We start from the raw sequence: 14,785 nt of genomic DNA, 5'->3' as shown, positions 1-14,785 counted from the left end.
TTATCCAATACCATGCGCGGAAAAAATTTCTTTTCACATGCTATTCATCATTCCCCGTAGAAAATTTGCCTACGATTTTGCAAAAAATCGATTTTTGTGAACAAAACTAATGAAATCATTTTTTCAAATGCTTCGTTATATTTATTTTTATTGTGTTTTATATAAGAGAATACAATATACCTTCAAACTAGTGGATTATCAATTCATTTCAACGAAAAAATGATTTCATCAGTTTTGTTCACAAAAATCGACTTTTTCCAAATCGTAGGCAAATTTTGAGACCAGATTTGAAATCAGCGTGAAAAATTCTACGGGAAATGATGTATACCGTGTGAAAAAAAATTTTTGCGTGCGTGGTATTGGATAGCCACAATTTCCTTGAAATTGTGCAAGTTTGACGAATTTTTTCAAGGTTAAAAAACGTTCCTACTATAATCTCCCTATTTTTCCCATATTTTGCAATGTTTCAGCTTTACTATAAAAACAAATTATCGCTCTGTCTCATTTCTATCGAAAGTTCTTTGATTTTGACACAGAATTCATCAGTTTGTCCCACTGTGCTTCCCGCCTCGGCGGCGGGAAAAAGAGATTAGTTGAATAACAATATGACAAATAGAAGACATGTGTAATCTATCGTAAGAAAACTAAATATCTAACTTCTTCCGGGTACGCTTGCCAACGATTTATTTGTCAGCTCGTATTGACATCCCGGAGTCTATCGTCCATTACTTGCTGATCAATTGTGTAAGAATATCTTTATTCTTAGACCTGTTGCAGTATTTATGCATTTATTTAACAATAGAACTAGCGTGTAACAGCATATTCAATGTTTTATATTATATTTTTGTGTATTTTATTATATTTTACTCTATTACACTACATATATTCTAGTATATTATATTATATTATATTCTTTCATATTATACTCTATTGACTCTATTCTAGCATAATATACAATTATATATTGTATGATATCTTACATGATATCATATATTACATTATAATATAATAATATAATGTATAATGTTTAATGTATAATGTATAATGTATAATGTATAATGTATAATGTATAATGTATAATGTATAATGTATAATGTATAATGTATAATGTATAATGTATAATGTATAATGTATAATGTATAATGTATAATGTATAATATAATAATAAAATATTATCTTACATGATATTATACATTATATTATATTATATCTTATACATATATCTTATATTACAATTATATCCTATATAATACCTTATATTATATTAAATAGGAATCTAGCAATCAATTACATAGATTCCAGTATATTCCGACATATACTTTATATTATGCTCTATACAAGTATATTGTCTATACTTGACTATTTCCGAGACACTTCTAAAAAAAGAAATTGATCGAAACTGTGCGCCGTGAAAAATCAATTACCATTTACACTTCTAAACGTTCTAACAGCAACGTTATTCGTATAATCGTTGAAGTATTCAAGTGTTAAATCCAAAGATAGACTGTAGACTGTCTTGTCAATTAGTATTATCTACCTCTGAAGATGTATCGGTCATTTACGGGACTGGTTTTAAATTTTAATGTCTATGAATTTTTAAATCCTTCACTCAGCGCAGCATACAGCTTCGACACACACGCTTCTGCACTTTGTGTAAAGACAGTCGAACTAATTCTATCTACCTGGTCATTCCAAGTTATAACCGGGCTGTTAGACTTCGTCGCAATTTACATTTCTACGGAAGAATTTCAACAAACGGGAATCAAGTGAAATTCTATTTCCTTTGTTATTAGTTCAAGTGAGTTCAAAACGAAATGGACCTGTGTTAACATTAATCCACCCATTTCTTTGTTATCGTTCCTTTCAAATTTCGTACGGAGCGTACGTTTTGTTTGCTGGAACAATACAGGCGTGAACATCGACGTACAATGTTAACGCGTCATTCAGAAAGTGTAAGAAAATCCTTTAATACCAGAAATTCTTTGGCTTCATACATTTGGATTTACGAGACGTTCATTTTTCCAGTCAATAAAGCATATACAAAGTTCCCGTTTTTTGCTTTATTTATCGGGATTCCGGTGGAGAAAACAAATTGTGAATTCCAAAACACGTTAATAAATTTATGCAAATTTCCTTTTTTCAAACGAAGGCTCCAAGAATTCTAGAAGCAATATATTTTTGCAAATATCTCGAAAACTAAAAGAGCGGCCCTACTACATGAAAAGGAAAAAGTTGTTGTGAAAATGTCGAAATCTATTTATAACATATTTATATTTCATCAACATCGGAGAGGAGTGCCTCTTTGTAAACAATTGCCCATTTTATTTGTCGCAGTTTAATATTTGCAAGTAAATGTGCAGCCGACGAGAATACACGTGGAAACAACGGGGCATAAATCCTTCAGGAATATTAATTGAATGTCCAAGTTTTCTTTACGTTTACAATCATAATTTACCGCGGAATGGTAATGTCCTTCCTATCCCGTAATTCAAACTGATAATTAGAATGCAGAAAAACTGTTAAAATCTCTCCGGTGGCCCTTCATCTTCATAATCAAATATTTCTTCATCAAACATTTGCCGGTACCGATAATTATACGATCACTCGATGTAATGTTCCGTGGAAAACCGGCGGAACGGGTCGTCTGCAAATCGTTCCGGCATTTTTGCTACCAAACAGGAACTGGCAAACCTTTTGTCGAGGAGAGTCAACTTCAATAGATATTTTCGAGATTGAAACTTACTCGTCGTTCTGTCTTTTTATTTTTCGTTTGTGAACATTTGCTGTTTTAATTTTATCAAAAGTTTGTAACAATAGTGACCAGATATTTTTATCATATAGTGCACAATGGCCAGTTTGTCCAAACCCGTGGACAGAAAAAATTTGTTGTTCGTCATATAAACAAATTCAATCGCGAGTGCAACAATTTCAATCTTTATGCGAAATGAAAATTTTCTAGCTGAATTGCAACGAACTGGAGTGAAATGGAAATTTATTTTCTTTCTTAATGTGTTCAACAGGTTGAAAATAACATTATAAGAGTATTTTGTAATTCTTCCAATGAATTTACTCTTTCAAATTACACCTATTCGTTTTTGCCATAAATGCATAAAATCCGCTGTCTACTCATTGCAACTGCTCATATCATGACGTAACAAGCGTTTTTAATAAAAATTTTGATCAATTAACAAGCTAGTTGTTGATGAAAAAATATTAAATGGAAATGACCTTATTTATACCTTCATAATCTCAAAAATATAGATAATGTACCTTATTCATGTTACAGCAAATCTTTTTGTTAAAATCAAATTCAAGTTTTCCATAGTTTTGCAATTGATAAAAATGTGAGCGCATTAGGATTCGTAGGACGATCATTATCATGATAATAAAAATTAATTCTGTGATGTATCAGCAAGCTGCACAATTTTCGACACCTGAACAATTAATAATAACTAGCTCCATTTAAATCTTTGTTCAAAAATACTTACTCAACATATTCTTTAATGCATTTCATTTATACACTTCGCGATTTTCATATTTCATCTAATGTAACATGTAAGTACATACTAATTTAAATTACTTGCCAGGAGCCAAGTAAAACGACGATTTTAGTGCATTAATTTCAAATAAAAATGAAACATTGACAGTGTTAATTAAGAATTTAGATTTAGGAAAGCGTGAAATCGATAGCATTAGATATTACTTCCTAAATGAATTTATGCAGGAATACTTTATGCTCGTGTAGATTAATTGGTTTATAAATGTTGGTAAAAAATTTGTACTGAACACATTTCTTGATACACATCATTTATATATTCTGATTTTCTCATTACATCTAATTCAACATGTAATAATTTAAATTATTTGCCAGGAGCCAAGTAAAACGATGCTTTTAGTGCATTAATTTCAAATAAAAATGAAACATTAACAGTGTTAATTAAGAATTTAGATTTAGGCAAGATATTACTTCCTAAATGAATTTATGCAGGAATACTTTATGCTTATGTAGATTAATTGGTTTATAAATGTTGGTAAAAAATGTGTACTAAACACATTTCTTGATACAGATCATTTATATATTCTGATTTTCTCATTAAATCTAATTCAACATGTACTAATTTAAATTATTTGCCAGGAGCCAAGTAAAACGACGCTTTTAGTGCATTAATTTCAAATAAAAATGAAACATTGATAGTGTTAATTAAGAATTTAGATTTAGGCAAGATATTACTTCCTAAATGAATTTATGGAGGAATATTTTATGCTCATGTGTGTAGATTAATTGGTTTATAAATGTTGGTAATATCTAGCATGATTTAACAATAGGTTAGCACACATACTGGCCCCATTACTCTATTTCAGTCAGTGAAGCTACGGCAGATAAAAATACGAGATCTATACATCTTCTCTGTTTGCCTCATAAAATAGTTCCCTATCAATCGAGCTCAAGCGGTCATTTTTTTCAAAACAAACTCTGAAGGTTGCTGAACAAGTTTCTGTTTCATTTACCAGTGACAAATCGTGATTTCATGCGTTATTGTCATTTCCTTATCGCCCCATCATTCATGAAGCGCTACGTTTATAGCGTAGAATGACGAATTTGTACGAATAATAATGCAATTTACCAGTGCGGATAATTCATACCTTAACTTGACATTGCATTAGTATTTTCCATTATTGCATTAATAGTTTCGTGGATGAAAGTTAATTGACATAGGTGTTATAAGTAAAAATATAAAATTTATGGTTATGTCTAACTATGTTCATGGTAGATTTCTTCAGTCATTGTTATAATTTATAGTTAGCAATTACAAAATATATTATTGTCCAGTCCTGGGAGGAAGAATTTTCCGAAAAATTGTTTTCAAGCAAAATGGACTACTGTGTATTGTAAAGTGCGATTTTTAACAAGAAGATCGCTCGTTTTAATTAATATCAGAAATATTTGACAGAAAAAGAATCATGATGTTTATATAATATTATAAACATTTTCTGCATTGATTTATGTCATTAATATCCAAAATGTATTGATTTAATTCAGAATTTGTAACATAAGTAAATATTATTTTTCTTAAATTGAATATGTTTTCATGTAGCAATCGAACACATACTACAGATATTTACACAACTACGCAATATACAGTGACTCTCATTAATATTCTGACGCTCTAAAAAAAAAAAACGATAACATTTTAAATGTTTTTTAGGGAAGCTCTGCAATTCCGACAACCTGCAATTTTCATTAAAAATTAGCTCACGTTGCGTAGAAAACTAATTGTTCTTACATCCGAGAAAAGTGCAAATCGTACGGTCCAATATTAAAAAAAGATATCGTCTCTTTAAGAGTGTCCGAATATTAGTGTGAGTCACTGTAATTGTACTAAACAGTAGATTTCCTTTCCGATATCGTACGGGAACACACAGAACCGGTGGGCACCCCTAACGTTTTGTCCGGGCCGTTAGGTGGATCGAGCGTATCAATTTCGCGTAGGTTCGTCGGCGAAATTCGGGCCAGGTTTTCTGCAGGCCGGCATTGGAATTAACCGGTATCATAGGCACGCCATGTCGCCGATTACGAGGGCCTGGAAGTTGCTTTAACGAAACTCGTTACCTGGTACCAGGGACATCTAGAAGCAGGCAAGAGGGATGCGGCGGTGGCCAGTCGACCAAGCAGCTGTAACGGGCGGGGGGTGGTAGGGAAGGGGGGATGGACGAGAAGAAACAGGAACTCAAACAGCACGAGCCCGAAGAGAAACGAAGAGCTGGAGCGATCGTAGGCAGCGTCGCCGTTGTGGAGAGTCGGTTGGTAGGAAAAAGACGAGATGTGAGTGGAGAGAAGGTGGTCGCCGGGTAGAGACAGCATCGACAGCGAGAGAAAGAGAGAGAACCGGCGGCATCGGAGAAACAGAATCCCGGAGAAAGAGGAAAGAAAGACGAGGGAGACCTGACGAGAAGAAAAGAGGGATCCGAGAGAGAGAGAACGAACGGAGAAGTCCGAGGGAAGACGGGTTAGAACCGAGTGATACACAGGGAAAGAGACAGAGCGAGACCGATGAAGAGAGGGGTATAAAAGAGGATAGCGAGGGGGTTAGAGGAGGATGAGGTCGTAGGTGGAGGAGGTGGAGTGTAGGAGCAGGAGGAGGAGAGATTTGTGAAGGTACGAGAAAGCAGCAGAGGTACCAGCAGTGGCAGCAGCAGTGCCCGGGCATCAGGGCACAGTTTGGTTGGCGCAGGCGCTGGAGCGCCGGTAGACGAGTTCCTGGTGCGGGCTGCAGGCGGCAGAGGGTAGATAGAAGCGAGGGTGGTGGATGTCGGAGGGTGCCCGTAGGAAGTTTATCGGCGGCGAGTGGTGGTGGGTGGAAGTGGTGCCTTCGCCGGAGGTGGGGGTTGTAGGTAGACGGTGGAGGTGGAGGTGAGAGCAGGAGCATACTCCGTACACCGAGGATTTCCAGGCAGCAGACAGTCTACGGCCCGGGACAGAGGGACCAGGACCGGCCTCGGGAAGGAGAGCTCGTCGTGGACCCTCTTCTCTCTCTCTCTCTCACTCTCTGCTCATTAATACGTGCGACAGACCGTATTTTTCCGAGTGTTTTGGTGGCCTTGAAAAAAGTTCACCGAGCAGCAAGTTCCGTTTACACCTCGAGCTACGATCGACACCACTTCCGTTTCGTTTCGGGTCGCGGATCCGCGCACGGGACCTGCTAAATATAACACAGTGCTAACTTTCGTCGCGTGTCGGACAACCGATTTCTCTTGTCTCGTGTGGTGAACGTAGGGGGTTCCAACCTGTCGGAGGAAAGAAGAGGATCGGTAGACACCGAGGAAGAAGTGGAGATGAGCGCAGTCGTTCGGCCGGGGCCTGCTCGGAGCACGTGCCTCGCACGCAGAAGGCGCTCTGAGCGGCATCAGGTGCGCTAATCGGGCACCGATACGCGAAACAAAGCGGGACGAGTGTAATTGAACCCTGCTGTCGCTGCTGCTGCTGCTGCTGCTGCACACCGGTGTCTGCGAATTGCGAATATCGCCTGTGTCCGCGATTCCGGGCCGCTCGTCTTCCCCTCGGGCAACACGGGCCTACGCTTTTTTCGATAGTAACGATCACCAGGAATGACAGAACGTGCCGTTCACGCGGCAAGAACCGTCTCGATGATCGCTCTGCTCACCTCTCTGCTGATGTTTGTCGGGATCGACGGCATGGGACACGCGAGTGGACACAATGCTAATCGCGTAGTGTTTCATCAAGGTGAGTTTCTGCAACCACGTTTTCTTTATCTTTTTCGATTATTATTCTTCTTCTTCTTCCTCGACGTTCGCCAACATCTATGGAAGCAGCTCTCTTTCCGAAACGGTAATGGGAACTGATCGTTCAATTAACGGAATTACCAGCCTAACCCCCCCTCCGCCCCACCTCATCGCCAGTTAAGCTGCGTTATTACTTGGTATAGATCTATGATCTAGCAGCACGCGATAATGAGGGTTAATGGGAATTGTAATTGAACTTCGCGTATAGAGATCACAACATTTGTGGAGGCTGCACAAACTAGTCGGGCTACGATAAATAATCGTGGGGGGATTGATTGACTGCTATGCCGCGCTGCTGCGGCTGCCGATTATGCAAATGCTCATTTTTATGTACGATGTTGTGATAGAAGTGCGATTTTTTTAATTCGTCGGGTGATTCGTTCGTGGACGGTCACGCAAAATAAGCACATTGTCGCCGTAGTTCCTTACTTGGTTTATTCATTGTTTTGTAAATAAAATCTGCAGACTGTTTAGCAGATGTTTAAGTGACAAGGGTATTTAAACTACATCTGGATGGAATTTTTTTTACATTGTCGATAGTCACGTAACTTTGTTTATACTTATTATAAAGAAGTTCTACGTGAAATAATGAATAAACAATCTTTAAGTAATTCTTCGAAATTGCAGGATTAAAAATTCCCTAAAGCGTAACATCGAACGAAATTGTATCCCTTAACAATCCCAAACAAAAAGATTACTACATATATAAAAAAATCTACATATACAAATGTAAATTGTAACATATATAAATATAAATGTAAAATATAAATATATAAATAAATATAAAATAAATACTACATATATAAAATGATAAATAAATGAACTAGGTGAACAAGGAAAAAATTGTAAATTGTCTCGGAAAATCTGAGACAAAGAGTGTACAATTTTGTAGGTAAATAAAAAAAAAGACACGCACAAGATGTTTTCAAAATAGTAACAATCTATAATCTCTCTCATTCAAAAAATTCTTTGTAATTCTCCACGCCATCGCCTAGATTAACAACAAAACATTCTAAACTGTCCTTAAAAATAAACAAAAGAACCGAGGGATCAAACTGTTATGTGTAGAAAAAAAATGCCACAAAGAAGTTCTACACAAAATAATGTAATGTGCTAAAAACACATCGGGAAGTTTTACATCAAAATAATGACTGAACGGTCAGCAAGAAAAGTTCTTTAAAATTCGTCACACTCGAGTCAAAGTTTCAAAGTAAAAATTCAAAGGAATTGTTCTAGTTAGTAACGTTTTATGGAGTATGCGAGTATTATCTCTCGCCAAACCGATGATCGCGCAATCGTGAGATCACGATGAGCCGTCGGAGCAAGAAATCGCATGGATTCTCGGATCTCAGTGCGATCGATGTTCTAGGATCTCCATTAGTTCTGAATGATTAGGTTCCGTGCGGTGGTACTATCTACTTCCCGAGACAAACAAATAGCAACGAACGGTGACGCCATCAAACTCTTTGTGCTGGTCGGTGGATGTCGCTGTTATTTACAACATCCTAACCGCCATTGTGCTCTTAAGGTTCGCCTCGGAGGGTTGGCTCTGCTATCATAAATATCTCGGTTTCCTTAGGGCAAACGGATCTGTTTCATTTGCAACGAAAGCCTCGCGAAAACCCGTTGGACCATCGAGCTAGCTGTGCGAGAGAGAGAGAGAGTGAGAGAGGGAGGGTTGGGGGAGGAAGAGGACGGTGTTTGGTCCGCGCACGATAACGCGTATTGACAGCTGAAAAGCGGGGAAATGAATTTTTCATAAATCATCAGTAAATGTCTATCGGCACTCGACCAGCGGCGACGATTCTTCGGCAACTCTGCAAGTCAAAACAGCATTCCCAATCCCTGTCGTTATTTATGTTTATCTCGAGCGAAATTTCCGAAACGGAATTTAGGCACGCGAGAAATTAACTCTACCCTCACCCCGCTTCACCCCTGCCCAACTCACGGAACGGAAGTTACAAGCACGGACGAGGAAAGTATGTTTTTTAAAACTCGAAAGTTTGCTCCGACCCCACGAGCGGAAAGGTATTTGACCGTGTGAAGCGTTGAAGTTTGTTAATTTTAATGTACACGGTAAACCGAGCTACTTGCAAATTCATGTCCTCCAGACATTTTTTAACGTCCACGGCTCGTTGCACTTCTATACGCCGAGGCGAACGTACGCTCGTTCCGCATTCGAATGATTGACCTCCGCATTGTTCCCAACTGAATGGCGGCAATAAAAATTAGTCGCGCGGTGGACGTTGCGAATAGGTCTGTGAATCGCGGAAGAACCTCAATGGAAATGTCATCCGAAGATTAATTGGAGATTAAGGCACGCGTGCTTATTTCGAGTTTTTGGAAACGGCTGTTGAATTCGGTTTGATATTTTTAATTTTTCTTTATCATAAAATTTTCGATTTTGATGATAATTGTTTTCTTGATATTTTCCGGGGATATCTGCTCTGTTTCTAAACTCCGATCGTTATCTAAACATTATTTATTTCGTTCAGATATGTTGGATATTTCTTATTGAACTGTCAGCTAAACAATTAATTTTTAAAACAATCCAAACTTTACTTTATGTCTTAACTATAAACATTTAGACATATACCATAGTTTAGTGTACTTTAGACATTAGCACATAAAGAAACTGTGTCGAAAATGCTCGTGTGAAGAAATTCTATTCTATTTATCCGTCTTATTTTTTAGATATAAATATTTAGACATAAGGTACATAATAAGGTACATAATAAAAAGTCTTTGTTTCGAGAGAAATCGCCTTTAAAGATTGTCAAGTTCAACGTAAGTAGATCCAGACGGTGATGATTAGACGGGTCAGACGATTCCAATTCACTTTCTTGGAAACGAAACCCGTGTGAAAGAATTTTATTCTCCATTTTCGACTTTTTTTGTATGTAGACTCACCCTCTTGTTCTACCACCAGCTTTACCGATCACCTTTCATGGTCGACAATTTTTTCAACACGGTACTACAACTGAAAAATGCACATGCCAATAATTTCCAAGAGATTGTCGTGGATTTATTACCCCTTTGCACTCCTTTAGTCGAGTGTGACTCAACGTTAGAGAAAGGAAAATGTAAATGAAACGGGTTTTTATATTTATTTGGTTCTACCTTTATATTTATTTAATTGTCTTATTTTTTAGTTAAAAATATAAGTTTGACAGCTATACTCATGTGATTAGTAAAGAAAATTGTTTCAAATAAGTAGCACAGTCAAAGAACTGTCCTTTGAAGTAAATTTTCAACAAAACACTTAAAATAGTAGGGAATTGTTGGCAACAAAATTTAAAAATTATTCGGAGTTCAATCTTTCCTGCCATGTAAGCAGAATTTCGAAACGGGTATGTTCACTAATGTATCATAGAATGTCAAACAAGTGCACATCATAAACTAAAAGAATGAACAGGGAAAAAGTTTATTAGCACGGTACGAAGCAGAGGTAATTAATTCAGTTACGTTCTGTGCCATTATCTCTTTCATCAAATGAAAGTAAACGTCACGATAGAGTTAATCCAGGTGCTGCAGCACACAAGATATAATACAGAGAAATCTGATCGTACTCAAATATTCCCTTTGTACTTGTGGTGTGTTCGTTAAGTATGCTCACACATAGGTACGTGATGACACCGTTTAAGATCAAATAAGCGTAATATCCTTCTCTCGTTGCCATACCTCTGTCACTGAGAATAATTTCATTTTACTTCACACGATTTCTTCACCTGCAAAATACGAACCTTTACCATACGTGCTTGTTCACGTGTCCTAATCTGTGCAGCTTCACTTTTTAATTATAATATAATGAACGACAGAACATCTGGGATCAGGAATATCTCTTTTGCATGGGATTTCACGTCTTACATTAATCGTTTTATTGGTAAATTTGTTGTTTATTGCTAAGAATATAAAAATAATGAAAAAAGAAATCATAAAATCTTTTATTCATGTGGCTCTCTCTCTCTCTCTCAAGCTCTTATAAATAAATATTAAACTCTATAAAATGTACTGCCAACTTAAAAGAAGTCACAAACATAAATAAATAAAAACGGAAATGAAAAACGTGTCAATTTATACAGTTGTGGTTTGATTCATCAGCGTTGAATTATGCGACGCAGCAAATATTTTTCCATGCAAACGTAATTTAAAGTTGCAGTATTCCAGCAACGCGCCTGCGAAATTATTTTTAAAACCGTGCCTTTAAATTTCGCCGAAACAAAAAAGAACTTCTTCCGCATGAGCGTGACCATCGTTTGAACGGGAATAAATACAAAATGCCGGGGGAATAAAAAAATAGCAACGCCTGGAAAAATTGATTTTTGCCAACTATTGGTTTTGTTCTTTACTCGCGGAAATGGAAATTCGCAAATATTGGGCGGACTGTAGTTTAGCCGAGAGGAAGGGCCACTTACTGAAAATACGTGGAAAAATATAAAGCAAAAAATTATCGATATTTTAGATTACCTGTGAAAAAATTTAACTTCGGGTTCGAAAATATCGAAAAAGTACGGCGATATCCTGAAGTGATCTTCGAGTTTATATCTGCGATGATACTTTCGAGTGATTTCCACAATGTATGAATCTTGCGGGGAGGATGAAACGAATTTAATTTTCTTCAATCGTCAAATTAGAGCGACCCCGTAAAAAGAGCGCTGCCGAGAGTGTAATCTCCATAAAATCTCAAATTTTCGTCAGCGGAAGCAAGCCGAATATGTTATATTTTTTGGAGAAAGTACTGGAGGTACCATACGTCGCGCTGTCATCTAGATTTTCATCCAATTTCTTTTGCGACCGTGCGCGACGGACACTTTTATCACTAATTTTTTGAAAGTGAATCACGATAAGAGAAAAATGTTATTTTATCTCAATTTTAAAGATGGAAATAACATTTACATTTCTAAACTTCTTGCCGCATAATTTCATTCACTTGTTTCAGATTAAAACTATTTAATTTCCCTTTAATTACTCGACGATGAATAATAATTTATATCGCTTTAAAATCAATGCAATACAAAAAGTCCATTAAAATCGACGTGTTACGATTCGGTAGATCATCTAGCTCAGGGATGAGCAACCTTTTTTTACAACGGGCCAGCTACAAATTTAAAAATGTTGTGCGGACCGCATGTAAGTTTTTTCAATCAGTTCTTTGATTTTGACACAGATTTCGTCGGTTTAGCCCACTGTGCGCCGTACGGAGAGCTCGCAGTCTTTTGTAGAACAGCGGGGCACTGTAGGATTTTTTAATGTCAAAATGTAAAATCTTTGAAGCGACCGCCCCTGGCTACAATGTAGTCGCAGAGTGACCGTTGAGCATCACCGCGACAGCAATCTGTTTTGGAAAAACAGAACAAATGCCGAGCGACCTGATCGTGGCTCCGTTGTTACCGCGATTTGAGGAAACCGGCAGGGCACCGCGTTCGGCAGTTAGCTTCGAGCCAGTGTCTCCACTGCTAGTACGTTCGTACTAGATCTAGTACCTTTTATAAATTTTTAGTGTTCTAGTACGTTCACCACCAAATCTAGTACTTTCGTGAATTTGAAAAGATTTGTATGATTTGATTCTGAAAAATGAATGTATAACATGTGTATTTGTGTATATTTTGTAACTTGTAGGACACGTCCTAAAGTTCTTTTGTCCGGAACAGATTGTTTCGGTACTTTCGCGCCAATATAACTGTCACAAGTCATGGCGCAGGGCTCTACTACCTCGTCATCATAGATACGTTACTGTTTTTTCCCCGCAGCGCCACCAGCGGCCATCCATCGTACGAAAAATCTTGGACGATATCAGAACACTGCTTCACGAACTCTTTTCTCTTGATAATAGAATAAAATAGAATCTAACAGTTTTATATTGAGTTTATCTGTAATATTATGGTACATAGGCATATAAGCGGTATATATAGTATATACAATGCCCCTAATTAGAATAAAACGTAAGGAATTCAAAATCTTGTACTTTTTTTTCAAATCTGGTACCTTTTCTAGTATATTCTAGTACGAAATATTTTTGCTCGGTGGAGACGCTGCTTCGAGCATCGGAGGAGAACACTCGTTAAATAAATCCTGACAAACCCTCCTACAGTTGCATAATTTTCTCTATTCACTACCTCTAGATTCCCTTTCGGCTAAAATGTACATCTCCAACATGCTCTAAAAACGAGCAATTAATAGCTGAAGTAGAAGTCGGTTCTCCGAGAAAAAGGAGCATCCTAAAAAATTGTTCGTTTCAACGTGAGATTACCAATTAACGCAAATGTGCCTGTGGTGTGTGTGTGCGCGCCTTTAATTGTTAGAACGGCGACAGGCCGCGTATGGCCAACCCTGTGCACACAAGTGTTTAAACACTTACAGACGGAAGTGTTGGTGTTCCCACTTACGTGCTCCGCCTCGTACAATCCGCGACTAATTAACAGTATTGACGCGTTGCTTCGCAGGAATCTCGTCTAACTCGACGCGTATGAAATTTCGCAGAGGTTAACGTATGCGTGGAATCGTCGAATAATATAAATTAGGGATCTAATGAGACAGGCGACGAGGCTCGGAAAAGAAACTTTTCGACCGTGCATCACGCTTCGAGCATAATAATTACTGTAAACAAAAGAGAGAGAACGAGAAAGGAGCAGTCGGAAAACGCGTTAAATTTCGTGAGGCGGAAACGCGCGAGCGGATCACCGTTAATTAAGAGCAAATAGCAGCGACAAGAAAAAGAGCGCGGAAAATTAGTGACGAGCAAGTGTCGTGGTTCGGGGCACGTAAGCTAGCAGCTTAACGAACGATCCGGAATTCGCACTCTTAATGCGTTGGGTGAACCGAGCCCGAAAACAGACACAGGACCTCATTCTCTATTGACAATGGGGCAAACAGCCACTCCAGATCCAAAAATTCATTCTCATTAGGGACTGCCAATATAGGCCCGTTTTAAAGGGGAGAGTTGATTCGTGAACAATTTTATTTCAAACATTTTACAGTCATTTCAATCATATACAAAGTGTCCCAAGATTGTTGTACTTTTATCAAGTTTTTTATCTCGAGTCATAGTACTTCTTCATCTTTGAGGTAAAAAATGGTATTATTTATGTAATTAGTAGAAAGGTATAGACAATTTCTTATTTAAATACCAATACCAGACAGTATATACGTTACTTAATAATGATAATTCGATTATTTCGCGATCACGACTTTGATCCTAACCCTAAATATATTTACTAAGTTTCTATATTTTTGTTTCAATTCAAACTGTACTATTTGTGTTAAATTTTTATACATTTGTATATCTTTTATATATACAATATACCACACAATGTAAAACATCCCTTAAAGTTAAAAGTTCGAAAAAAATTTTAAAACTGAACTTTCTTTTACAATTCATAGTCATTAGTTATTACTAATTATTAATTTATTCAATATTCTTCATGGATTAATATACTATTTGCCTTTATGCGATATAACTTATATTTTTGTTTTTATTTTTTGT

At 37.2% G+C, this 14,785-nt stretch overlaps 1 protein-coding gene across 2 annotated transcripts in view; it reads left to right on the top strand.

Annotated features, from left to right (window-relative positions):
• The first annotated feature begins 6,206 nt into the window (after window positions 1–6,206).
• The window catches only part of LOC143207613 (lachesin), a 169,286-nt gene continuing 160,707 nt past the window's right edge, over window positions 6,207–14,785 (top strand). The window contains exon 1 of one of the 2 annotated variants that reach the window (XM_076421297.1): window positions 6,207–7,243. In XM_076421297.1, coding sequence (XP_076277412.1) covers window positions 7,108–7,243 — 136 coding nt within the window. In that variant the 5' untranslated portion in view covers window positions 6,207–7,107. The remainder of the gene's footprint in view (window positions 7,244–14,785) is intronic. The other variant, XM_076421296.1, reaches the window with a different exon arrangement.

This window comes from Lasioglossum baleicum, chromosome 3 (genome assembly GCF_051020765.1).
Source record: "Lasioglossum baleicum chromosome 3, iyLasBale1, whole genome shotgun sequence".
Taxonomy (NCBI): Eukaryota; Metazoa; Arthropoda; class Insecta; order Hymenoptera; family Halictidae; genus Lasioglossum; species Lasioglossum baleicum.
Note: the sequence above shows the minus strand (reverse complement) of the source record. Positions and strands in the feature narration are given on the sequence as shown.